The 13,463-nt window shown below is 49.5% G+C and overlaps 1 protein-coding gene across 2 annotated transcripts in view; it reads right to left on the bottom strand.

Annotated features, from left to right (window-relative positions):
* The window catches only part of APLP1 (amyloid beta precursor like protein 1), a 68,459-nt gene extending 57,382 nt beyond the window's left edge, over positions 1–11,077 (bottom strand). For both annotated transcript variants that reach the window (XM_040327092.1, XM_040327093.1), the window contains exon 1: positions 10,739–11,077. In XM_040327092.1, coding sequence (XP_040183026.1) covers positions 10,739–10,807 — 69 coding nt within the window. In that variant the 5' untranslated portion in view covers positions 10,808–11,077. The remainder of the gene's footprint in view (positions 1–10,738) is intronic.
* Between the last annotated feature and the right edge of the window lie 2,386 nt (positions 11,078–13,463).

The raw sequence follows: 13,463 nt of genomic DNA, 5'->3' as shown, positions 1-13,463 counted from the left end.
TCCCCCGTCATATAGAACATACTGATCAATCCAAAGCCCCTCACCCGTCATATAGAACATACTGATCAATCCACAGCTCCTCCCATTATATAGAACATATTGATTAATCCAGAGCTCCTCCCATCATATAGAACATATTGATCAATACAGAGCTCCTCCCCATCATATAGAACATATTGATCGATCCAGAGCCCCTCCCCCATCATATAGAACATACTAATCAATCCAGAGCTCCTCCTCCATCATATAAAACATACTGATCAATCCAGAGCTCCTCCCATCATTATAGAACCTACTGATCAATCCAGAGCCCCTCCCATTATATAGAACATATTGATCAATCCAGAGCTCCTCCCATCATATAGAACATATTGATCAATACAGAGCTCCTCCCCATCATATAGAACATATTGATCGATCCAGAGCCCCTCCCCCATCATATAGAACATACTGATCAATCCAGAGCCCCTCCCATCATATAGAACATATTGATCAATCCAGAGCTCCTCCCCGTCATATAGAACATACTGATCAATCCAGAGCCCCTCCCCCCATCCTATAGAACATACTGATCAATCCAGAGCTCCTCCCATCATATAGAACATATTGATCAATCCAGAGCCCCTCCCATCATATAGAACATATTGATCAATCCAGAGCCCCTCCCATCAGATAGAACATACTGATCAATCCAGAGCTCCTCCCCATCATATAGAACACATTGATCAATCCAAAGCGCCTCATCATCATATTAATTAACACAGAACTCTTCCCCATCGCAACAATATTGATCAAGCCATAGTCCCGCCCCATCATTTAGAACATATTGATAATCCAGAGCTCCTCCCCTCCCATCATATAGAACATATTGATCGATACAGAGCTCCTCCCATCATATAGAACATATTGATCAATCCAGAGCCCCTCCCATCATATAGAACATACTGATCAATCTAGAGCTCCTCCCCACCATATAGAACATACTGATCAATCCAGAGCTCCTCCCCACCATATAGAACATATTGATCGATACAGAGCTCCTCCCCATCATACAGAGCTCCTCCCCATCATATAGAACATATCGATCGATCCAGAGCTCCTCCCCATCAAAGAGAACATATTGATCAATTCAAAGCTCCTCCCCATCATATAGAAAATATTGATTAATACTGAGCTCCTCCCCATCACAACATTATTGATCAATTCAGAGCTCTTCTTCATCGCAACAATATTGATCAAACCATAGTCCCACCCCATCAGATAGAACATATTGATCGATACAGAGCTCCTCCCCATCATATAGAACATATTGATCAATCCAGAGCTCCTCCCCATCAGATAGAACATATTGATCGATACAGAGCTCCTCCCCATCAGATAGAACATATTGATCGATACAGAGCTCCTCCCCATCAGATAGAACATATTGATCGATACAGAGCTCCTCCCCATCAGATAGAACATATTGATCGATCCAGAGCTCCTCCCCATCATTTAGAACATATTGATCGATACAGAGCTCCTCCCATCATATAGAACATATTGATCGATCCAGAGCTTCTCCCCATCAAAGAGAACATATTGATCAGTTCAGAGCTGCGCCCCATCTCATTATTGATCAATCCAAAATGCCTTCCTATCACAACAATATTGATCAATAAAAAATGACAGAAGGCCTTCCCAGCTCCTTCCCAGCTCCTTATCTAAATGGAAAACAGATCACAGGGGCGGATTTGGGGAATCAATCAATCCAACCCCATGATTAATCAATCAGAGATTTCCTGATTTCTTTGAATCCTACTGAAACCTCCATTTATTGTTTTTTTTATATATTTGTAAAGCTAAACTCCAGAAACAAAAACTTTTATATACATATATTCTCCAATAGCCACAAAATATATAAATCAATTGCCTTTCCCATTTTCTGATTTTACCCTGTAAAAGTAGCAGTGACATCATCACTGTACATGGCCAGTGCAGAGAGCAGAGCTGTGGGAGGGACCCATCAGGCCCCACCCACTACCGGCTGCCTGCAGAAGACTTCAAGAGGGGGCGGAGACTAGTCCAGTCACCAAAGGCGTAGCTTGAAGCTTGTGGGCCCCCGATGTAAAAGTTGACCTGGCCCCTGAGCTGTTCTCACCCTGTGCTCCTCTCCATTCAGGAAATGGCTCACAGCTTGTCCCCAGCCAATGAAAAGAGGAGGGGCGTGGACTGTGGAAGGCAAAGTGGAAGCCCGGTACTGGAGCGTGGCTTTGGGGCCCTTAGGCAGATCGGAGCTGGACTTTGTGGAGTATATGATAATATGACAGGGAGGCTGCAGGGGCCCCCTGGAGCTAGGGGTGGGGTTGCGATTGTGACCCCTGCAACCCCTTATGCTACGCCCCCATGCCAGTCACCTTGCACAAAGTGATAGAGCAGCAGATTGGCCGGTCTTTATTACAGGAAGCTCCTGCACAGAGGGAAAGGTTCACATACGTTATGCCTGGCCGCATAGAACAGAGGCGGCTCTTTAATTAGGTGGTCGCCTAAGGCCTCACACTCACAGGGGCCTCACGGCCTCCTAACCTACCCAATGTATTACCCCAGTTTTGAGGGACAGGGGACCTTAACGCTGCTGTGCTCCGGCTTAAGAGTCCTGACTCAGGATCGGAGCCGCCAACATCCCTAACAAACCAGTGAATATCGGTGACACCACCCCTTGTGACGTCAATGACCCAGCATGCCCTCAGTCAATGACGTCACAAAGGGGGCAGGTTCACCAGGTGACATCACCGGGTGGCCCCCGCCCCTTAGTTATTAAAGAGCAGGATCTGGAGGCCACCTTGTTAAAGGGGCTTTTAGATTCCCATAAGCCCCCTGCCCGCAGACCCCCACAACCACCGACCAGGGCTGTGGGGAAGAGGCTCTTATCCTTGAATTATTTTTCCCATCATGGGTGTAAGTGGGGCCCCCATGTCAAGTTTTGCCTAAGGCCTCACAAAGCCTAGAGCCGCCTCTGGCATAGAATAAAGGGCATTTGGCCCCCTCTGTCATGGCCGTCTGTTGTTTTCTACGGTGGAGTCCTAGGGCGTATGTGGGTAGGCCGGGCAGCAAGTTCTCATACATCTGAGGTCACTACTGTTATTGGGTGGAAGAAAATACGGGATATATCAACAAGTCTACAAGTAAAGTCATCAGACGAAGTATTCCCTCTGCAAAGTTTGATCCTATAGAAAGTACAGCATTGGGTGGGGGCCTCATAGGCCGAAATTCACCAAGACGCAAATTTACCAAATTAGGGTCATCAACCTTCTTTTTACCAAAACTATTTATTGAGCACCCACCTAATTGATCCAATCAATCTGCATGCAATCTGGCAGGTCCTTGCACTTCATAGTTGATGGTAAATTTCCTGAATAGACAAGAATGTTTTTTTACACTTCATGGTGACATAGTCCAGCCCAGTGGTTCTCAACCTGGGGGTCGGGACCCCCTCGGGGGGGTCGAATGATGATTTGCCAGGGGTCACCAAATCCTGGGCTGTTCCTGAAGCCCGCATCGCTCTCCCAGCCTTTTTGTGGCCGCTTAGCAGGGCTGTTCCTGGAGCCAACGGCCGCCCACTCAGCCTCTTCGCAGCCGCCCATTCAGTTCACAGCACGGCTGGGGGGGAAGAGACTAGAGGTCAGCTGACTGGTGAGGAATGTTAATAGGAAGGGGCTGGAGGAGACCCTATCTCCTGATTTCGGCATAGGTGTCACTACTACGAGACACCAAAAAGTCAGAGACACAGTGAGTAACACTACCTGTGATTATGGTTGCCATTAAAAGTCCCCCCTACAGTTCTCAGATCAGCAGATGACCTTCATTAAGAGCACCTAAGTTGGCTGATCAGAACTCTCCCACAGCACTGCCACTCATCCCAACTCCCTGCCAGCACTGCCACTGATCCCAACTCCCTGCCACTGATCCCAACTCCCTGCCAGCACTGCCACTGATCCCAACTCCCTGCCAGCACTGCCACTGATCCCAACTCCCTGCCAGCACTGCCACTGATCCCAACTCCCCGCCAGCACTGCCACTGATCCCAACTCCCTGCCAGCACTGCCACTGATCCCAACTCCCCGCCAGCACTGCCACTGATCCCAACTCCCCGCCAGCACTGCCACTGATCCCAACTCCCCGCCAGCACTGCCACTGATCCCAACTCCCCGCCAGCACTGCCACTGATCCCAACTCCCTGCCAGCACTGCCACTGATCCCAACTCCCCGCCAGCACTGCCACTCATCCCAACTCCCTGCCAGCCCTGCCACTCATCCCAACTCCCCGCCAGCACTGCCACTGTTCCCAACTCCCTGCCAGCACTACCACTGATCCCAACTCCATGCCAGCACTGCCACTGATCCCAACTCCCCGCCAGCACTGCCACTGATCCCAACTCCCTGCCAGCACTACCACTGATCCCAACTCCATGCCAGCACTGCCACTAATCCCAACTCCCCACCAGCACTGCCACTGATCCCAACTCCCCGCCAGCACTGCCGCTCATCCCAACTCCCCGCCAGCACTGCCACTCATCCCAACTCCCTGCCAGCACTGCCACTAATCCCAACTCCCTGCCAGCACTGCCACTGACCCCAACTCCCCGCTAGCACTGCCTCTAATCCCAGCTCCCCGCTAGCACTGCCACTGATCCCAACTCCCCCGCCAGCACTGCCACTCATCCCAACTCCCTGCCAGCACTGCCACTCATCCCAACTCCCTGCCAGCACTGCCACTGACCCCAACTCCCCGCCAGCACTGCCACTGATCCCAACTCCCTGCCAGCACTACCACTGATCCCAACTCCATGCCAGCACTGCCACTAATCCCAACTCCCCACCAGCACTGCCACTGATCCCAACTCCCCGCCAGCACTGCCGCTCATCCCAACTCCCCGCCAGCACTGCCACTCATCCCAACTCCCTGCCAGCACTGCCACTAATCCCAACTCCCTGCCAGCACTGCCACTGACCCCAACTCCCCGCTAGCACTGCCTCTAATCCCAGCTCCCCGCTAGCACTGCCACTGATCCCAACTGACTGGTGAGGAATGTTAATAGGAAGGGGCTGGAGGAGACCCTATCTCCTGATTTCGGCATAGGTGTCACTACTACGAGACACCAAAAAGTCAGAGACACAGTGAGTAACACTACCTGTGATTATGGTTGCCATTAAAAGTCCCCCCTACAGTTCTCAGATCAGCAGATGACCTTCATTAAGAGCACCTAAGTTGGCTGATCAGAACTCTCCCACAGCACTGCCACTCATCCCAACTCCCTGCCAGCACTGCCACTGATCCCAACTCCCTGCCACTGATCCCAACTCCCTGCCAGCACTGCCACTGATCCCAACTCCCTGCCAGCACTGCCACTGATCCCAACTCCCTGCCAGCACTGCCACTGATCCCAACTCCCCGCCAGCACTGCCACTGATCCCAACTCCCTGCCAGCACTGCCACTGATCCCAACTCCCCGCCAGCACTGCCACTGATCCCAACTCCCCGCCAGCACTGCCACTGATCCCAACTCCCCGCCAGCACTGCCACTGATCCCAACTCCCCGCCAGCACTGCCACTGATCCCAACTCCCTGCCAGCACTGCCACTGATCCCAACTCCCCGCCAGCACTGCCACTCATCCCAACTCCCTGCCAGCCCTGCCACTCATCCCAACTCCCCGCCAGCACTGCCACTGTTCCCAACTCCCTGCCAGCACTACCACTGATCCCAACTCCATGCCAGCACTGCCACTGATCCCAACTCCCCGCCAGCACTGCCACTGATCCCAACTCCCTGCCAGCACTGCCACTGATCCCAACTCCATGCCAGCACTGCCACTAATCCCAACTCCCCACCAGCACTGCCACTGATCCCAACTCCCCGCCAGCACTGCCGCTCATCCCAACTCCCCGCCAGCACTGCCACTCATCCCAACTCCCTGCCAGCACTGCCACTAATCCCAACTCCCTGCCAGCACTGCCACTGACCCCAACTCCCCGCTAGCACTGCCTCTAATCCCAGCTCCCCGCTAGCACTGCCACTGATCCCAACTCCCCCGCCAGCACTGCCACTCATCCCAACTCCCTGCCAGCACTGCCACTCATCCCAACTCCCTGCCAGCACTGCCACTGACCCCAACTCCCCGCTAGCACTGCCTCTAATCCCAGCTCCCCGCTAGCACTGCCACTGATCCCAACTCCCCCGCCAGCACTGCCACTCATCCCAACTCCCCGCCAGAACTGCCACTCATCCCAACTCCCCGCCAGCACTGCCACTGATCCCAACTCCCCGCTAGCACTGACACTGATCCCAACTCCCTGCCAGCACTGCCACTGATCCCAACTCCCTGCCAGCACTGCCACTGATCCCAACTCCCCGCTAGCACTGCCACTCATCCCAACTTCCTGCCAGCACTGCCACTCATCCCAACTCCCTGCCAGCACTGCCACTCATCCCAACTCCCTGCCAGCACTGCCACTCTTCCCAACTCCCCGCTAGCACTGCCTCTAATCTAAACTCCCCACCAGCACTGCCACTGATCCCAACTCCCCACCAGCACTACCACTGATCCCAACTCCCCGCCAGCACTGCCACTGATCCCAACTCCCCGCTAGCACTGCCACTGATCCCAACTCCCCCGCCAGCACTGTCACTCATCCCAACTCCCCGCCAGCACTGTCACTCATCCCAACTCCCCGCCAGCACTGCCACTGATCCCAACTCCCTGCCAGCACTGCCACTAATCCCAACTCCCTGCCAGCACTGCCACTGATCCCAACTCCCCGCTAGCACTGCCACTGATCCCAACTCCCCGCCAGCACTGCCACTCATCCCAACTCCCCGCCAGCACTGCCACTCATCCCAACTCCCTGCCAGCACTGCCACTCATCCCAACTCCCTGCCAGCACTGCCACTCATCCCAACTCCCTGCCAGCACTGCCACTGATCCCAACTCCCCGCTAGCACTGCCACTCATCCCAACTCCCTGCCAGCACTGCCACTCATCCCAACTCCCTGCCAGCACTGCCACTGATCCCAACTCCCTGCCAGCACTGCCACCGATCCCAACTCCCCGCCAATACTGTGATTCATCACAACTCCCCGCCAGCACTGCCACTCATCCCAACTCCCCCCACCAAGGAACAAGAGAAGGAATAAAAATAGACAATACATGGAAGGGTGAGGAAAAGAGGGGGAGGAACAAAGAAAAAGGGAGAGAAAGAATAAAGATAAAGAACAAGAAAGACAGCTTGACAGAGGGATGGGGAAAATAAAAGAAATTAGGATAGAGAGAGATAAAAGGGAAAGAAAGGAGAACAAAGAGAACGAGTGGTACATCCTAAAATGTACCAAAAGGGGTTTTAATACTGTACGAGTGGAAGGGACTCAGGGAGCGCTAAATGTCCGTGGGTTAGGGGCGCAAATTACTCATCTTGCCTTGGGTGCCGACAATTTTACTGTTAGGGGTCCCCAAGACTTGGGAAATTTTATCAAGAGGTCACGGCACTAGGAAGGTTGAGAACCACTGGTCTAGCCCATATTGTTCACCCACATTTCAGGTTTACCAGGGGCGTTGCTGGACCCTGCCACCAAGGGCACATGCCCCAAGTCTTCTCCTAAGTGCCCCAGGCCATCTATAGAGTACCTTAAGTCTTCTACCGAGTGCCCCAGGTAGTCTACTAGATTCTCCTGGTCTTTTACGGAGTATCTCAAGTCTGTTACTGAGTGCCCCAGATTGTCTACTGAGTGATCCTGGTCTTTTACTGGGTGCCCTAGGTAATATATGGTGAGCACAAAGCCTTCTAATGAGTGCCCTAAGTTTTCTACTGAGGACCCCAGGTCTTCTACTAAGAGCCCGGGGTCTTCTACCAAGTGCCCCTGGGTCTTCTACTGAGTTCCTTGGTTCTACTCAAAATCCTCCTTTGAGTAGGGTTGCAACCTCATCCCTTTAAACCCGAACACATATTAATTACACGGGTTCTGAGGCTAATTTAATGCAGATAAGGCACTGAGTTTAATTACCACCTCAATCAGCCACAGAACCTGTGTAATTAATATGTGTTCAGGTTTAAAGGGATGAGGTGGCAACCCTACCTTGGAGATACATTCTAGGCATTATACTGTTGTGAAACTGACCAGGGTCTTCTACTGAATGCCTCTGGTCCTCTACTGAGTACCCTGGGTCTCCTACTAAGTGCCCCAGGTCATCTACTGAGTGCCCAAGTCTTCTACCAAGTGCCCCAAGTCTTCTACCATGTTCCATGTGTCCTCTATCGAGTGCCTAGGTCTCCTACTGTGACCTGAGACTTGTACTGAGTACCCTGGGTTTCCCAATGAGTTCCTCAGATCTTCTACTGAGTGACCTGGGTCTCCTACTAAGTGCCCTGGGTCTTCTACTGAGTGCCCTGGGTCTCCTACTAAGTGCTCCAGGTCTTCTACCGAGTGCCCAAGTCTTCTACCGATGTCCCCAAGTCTTCTACCATGTGCCATGGGTCCTCTACTGAGTGTCTAAGTTCCCTACTGAGACCTGGGACTTCTACTGTGTGTACCCTGGGTTTCCCAATGAGTTCCTCAGATATTCTACTGGGTGCCCAGGGTCTTCTACTGAGTGCCCTGAGTCTCCTACTAAGTGCCCTGGATCTCCTATGCCCTGATTCAAGTCTTCTACTAAGTGCCCTGGGTCTTATACTGAGCAGCTTAGGTCATCAACTGAGTGCCCCAAGTCTTCTACTGAGTCCCCCAAGTCTTCTACTGAGTGCCCCGGATCTTCTACTGAGTTCCCCTGGTCCTCTACTGAGTGCCCTGGGTCTCCTACTAAGTGCCCCAGGTCTTCTACCGAGTGCCCCAAGTCTTCTAACATGTGCCATGGGTCCTCCACTGAGTGCCTAGGTCTCGTATTGAGTGCCTGGGTCTTCTACTGAGTGCCTGGGTACCCTGGATTTCCCAATGTGTTCCCCAGATCTTCTACTGAGTTCCCAGGGTCTCCTTCTAAGTGCCCTGGGTCTTCTACTGAGTGCCCTGACTCGAGTCTCCTACTTAGTCCCCCTGGTCTTCTACTGAGCACCCTAGGTCATCTACTGAGTGCCCCAGATCTTCTACTTAGTGCCAGGGTACCCTGAATATCCCAATGAGTTCCCCAGATCTTCTGAGTTCCCAGGGTCTCCTACTAAGTACCCTGGGTCTTCTACTGAGTGCCCGACTCGAGTCTCCTACTAAGTCCCCCTGGTCTTCTACTGAGCACCCTAGGTCATCTACCGAGTGCCCCAAGTCTTCTATTGAGTGCCCTGGGTCTCCTTTGAAATACTTTCCATGCATTATACAGTTTTCAAACATGGTATCTACTTTTCAATCCATCCATTTTCAGTCCGTCAATGATGTATTGTGTTATGGTAAAGTCACGTTAGAGCGCTTAGATCAATTCGGATTATATTAGCCTTAGATTCGATCCAAAGTGGTCCTCATCGTATCCTATGAGACCCTCAAAAATGTCATTCTATCTGTCCAGAAATGCCCTCGGTCTATTAAGGCCCCACGGGGCCACAACTAATGCTAAACTAGGAAGAGACCATCAGCTGAAAATTTGATAACTTTTTTTTTTTTTTTACCCAAATCAAGCTGCCCCAAGGTCACCAGGTCCAAATCATTGGGTAGCTCGGTGGATAAAGTCAACCCTACAATTTTTTTTTAAACAAACGCCACCACCAAGTTTCTCGATCAATTCATCAACAGGCCGAAAAAAAGGCCTTTTCCTTTGCTCATGGAAGATGCAAGAATTTAGAAATGGGTTGACTGAAATGCCCAGCATGCTGGGAATCTTTTTTTTTCATCTTTGCAAGTGGCCATTGGTTGTATTGATATGGCAATATATATATATAGCTTATACAGCTTATTTTTTTCCTAGGCACACATATGACAATGGCCGAGCCTTGCAGCCTCTCATTACTTAAGCCGCACGAGCCGAGGGCCCCCACCTTACTCCTGACATTATCTGCTGTTCCATTAAAGAACCATCATACAATTAGTGATTCCATTAATCTCCGTCCTGGCACCAGGCACCACCTGCTATTTCAGCTCCTGGCTGTACCACTGCGCCACCTCCCGACACTCAGACCCCCCCACCCCCATCCCATCCTTCTCATGCCATGTTGCAACTGCACATTAACTAGCAACGTACTGCAATTTTGCAGCGGCAACCCGGGCCGAACGCACAACATTGCGAGCCAAAAGTGGACCAATGCAAAGTAGTGGGCGGCCATGCCCTTAGTCACCCTGTACCCAAGATGCCCAGTACCCCCCCCCCCCCCTCCCCTCTCATCCCCATCATCTTGAGTACCTGTCACGCCATGATGACCTCGACCGCGCTGAGCAAAACACAACCTCCCCACCCACCCCAGTCTTTACCAAGGACCCGCTAAACCAGCTGTATCATGTTTACAGTTGTCTGGCATCTTTTGACCTCATAGACCCCCCCCTTCCTCCGCCGCTGCCATCGCCAGCTGCCCCAGGGGCCTACGTTACAAAGGATGCCGTGGTCCTACGAAGGGGGTTTCTGATTATTATTATTATTAATATTTTTTTTTTTCCATTTGCTGCCTGCGACGACCTTTTTTTTGCTTTTGCAAAATATACCAACTCCACCCTGCCCAGCTGTGCATTGCACCTCTGCTGCCATCCTCCGTGCCCCCCTCCCCCTCCACCACCACCTTGTTCGCCGTCCCCTCACCTGGGCGCTGAGCAGCAGAACGCCACCAACGCATAGGAGGGTGGTCCTCATTCTCTCCGAAGCCCCCATCGGGGATGTCGTTGGCTGGTGGTTTTGCCGGCTGGGGTAAGTTACGGTCTGCGGCGCTCTCTCTCTCTCTCGGCGTCGGCTGGGCTGCTGGTGGGCTCTCGTTTCCCCTGCAGAGGCTGTCTCCTTTGCGCGTCGCTCACGGATGCATCTAGGTCTCGGCGTGCATGTCACGCAGCCGTTGTGGCTCTCTAGCTGGGATGTCTGTCTGATGAAGCCTTGTTCTGCTATACAAAGACGTAACCCATCCCCCCCTCCTCTTCTGTCTCTCTCCTTCTCCCTCTCTCTCTCTCTCTGCCTCTCCTCCCATCCCTTCTATCACTTCCTCCTCCTTTCCTCCCCGTCTCCTCCCAGTGAGAATTCAATCCACACCAGCAAAAAGCAAAAAAAAAAAAAAAAAAGTCATGAAAAATTTAGTAAGAATGCGGAATGAGGGACCGCAGGAAGCGAGCTCGATTCATTCCTCGCGAAATGCAAAAAAAAAGAAAAAAAGAAGAAGAAGAAGAAGAGGGAATAATTAGAATTGTAAAAAAAGGAAAGAAAAAGAAAAAACAGAGACGAGTGAAAATGTTAAAAAAGATTAAATAAAAAAAATATGTTTTTTCTTGTAGGACGATCGATAATTCTACAAATGGTCACGGATTTGGTTTAATAAGTGCGATAAGAATACACAGGGGGGGTCATCAAGTTTTACGGGCTTGGAAGGGATAATGGTAAGAGTAACTGGAGGATGGCGATACGAAACGCGCGTGTGGTTAAAATGGGTGAAACGTAGCGAGTCGCTATAATCGCTTCAAAGTGGACCTATCGGTCCCCATGAATAAATTCTTGACTTGTTTGAATTTTTTTTTATTTGAATTTATTTTTTCTTTTTCTTCATTTTTTTTTTCTTATAATTTATTTTACTTCTATATGGCAACAATATCATTGTTAGAAAAGCTCCACCTTTTATTTTATTTGAATTTAATTGTATTTATTCTTTTTATTTCTATTTGTAATAGTTTATTTCATTTTTATATGGCAACTATATAATTTTTTTAGAAAAGCCCCACCTTTTATTTTATTTGAATTTTTTCTTTTTATTCATTTTTTATTTTTAATACATTTATTTACATTTTATATGGCAACAATATCATATTTTTTTTATAAAAAGTGACACATTTAATTTCATTTTATTTGAATTTATTTAATTTATTCTTTTTTTTTTTTTAATAATTGTTTTTTTTTTTTTATATGGCAACAAATATAAATTTTTAGAAAAGCCCCATCTTTTATTTTATTTGAATTTATTATTTTTATTTTTTATTTTTAATACATTTATTTAAATTTTATATGGCAACAATATCATATTTTTTTTTATAAAAGTGACACATTTTATTTCATTTTATTTGAATTTATTTAATTTATTATTTTTATTCATTTTTTTATTTTTAATAATTGTTTTTATATGGCAACAATATCATTTTTTAGAAAAGCTACACCTTTTATTTTATTTGAATTTATTTTATTTATTTAGTTTTATTCATTTTTGTTTATTAATTTATAAAAAAAAATTCTAGAGCCCCTCCTTCCCATCATATGAAGCCTACTGATCAATCCAGAGCTCCTCCCATCATATAGAATATATTGATCAATCCAGAGCTCCTCCCATCATATAAAACATATTGATCAATCCAGAGCCCCTCCCCATCACATAGAAGATATTGATTACATTTGTATATGGCAACAATATCATATTTTTAGAAAAGCACCACATTAAATTTTATTATATTTGAATGTATTTTTTTTTGTTTATATATATATATATATATATATATATATATATATATATAATTCTAATAATATAATTATTTTAGAAAACCCCTCATAATGGGCACAGCGGGTGTACAGACCTGGGAACTCAGCACAGGGATGGTGGGAACCCCTCATAATGGGCACAGCAGGTGTACAGACCCGGGAGGTGGAAGAGGGTGCAGATATGGAAGAAGGCGCATAGCTGGAAGAGGGTGCAGAGGCGGAAGAGGGGGCAGAGGCGGAAGAGGGGGCAGTTATAAAAGAGGGTGCGGTTGTGGAAGAGGGGGCAGAGGTGGAAGAGGGTGCAGAGGCGGAAGATGGTGCAGAGGTGGAAGAGGGTGCAGAGGTGGAAGAGGGTGCAGAGATAGAAGAGGGTGCAGAGGTAGAAGAGGGTGCAGAGGTAGAAGAGGGTGCAGAGGTGGAAGAGGGCGCAGAGGTGGAAGAGGATGCAGAGGCGGAAGAGGGGGCAGAGGTGGAAGAGGGGGCAGAGGCAGAAGAGGGTGCAGAGGCTGAAGAGGGTGCAGAGGTGGAAGAGGGTGCAGTTATAAAAGATGGTGCGGTTGTGGAAGAGGGTGCAGAGATAGAAGTGGGCGCAGAGGTGAAAGAGGATGCAGAGGTGGAAGAGGGTGCAGAGGTGGAAGAGGGTGCAGTTATAAAAGAGGGTGCAGAGGTGGGAGAGGGCGCAGAGGTGGGAGAGGGCACAGAGGTGGAAGAGGATGCCGCGGCGGAAGAGGGTGCAGAGGTGGAAGAGGGTGCAGTTATAAAAGAGGGTGCAGAGGCGGAAGAGGATGCCGAGGTGGAAGAGGATGCAGAGGTGGAAGAGGCGGCAGAGGCGGAAGAGGGTGCAGAGATAGAAGATCGTGCA

Source organism: Rana temporaria, chromosome 10 (genome assembly GCF_905171775.1).
Source record: "Rana temporaria chromosome 10, aRanTem1.1, whole genome shotgun sequence".
In the NCBI taxonomy this organism is placed as follows: domain Eukaryota; kingdom Metazoa; phylum Chordata; class Amphibia; order Anura; family Ranidae; genus Rana; species Rana temporaria.
The sequence above is the reverse complement of the archived record's forward strand: the minus strand, read 5'-3'. Positions and strand labels throughout refer to the sequence as shown.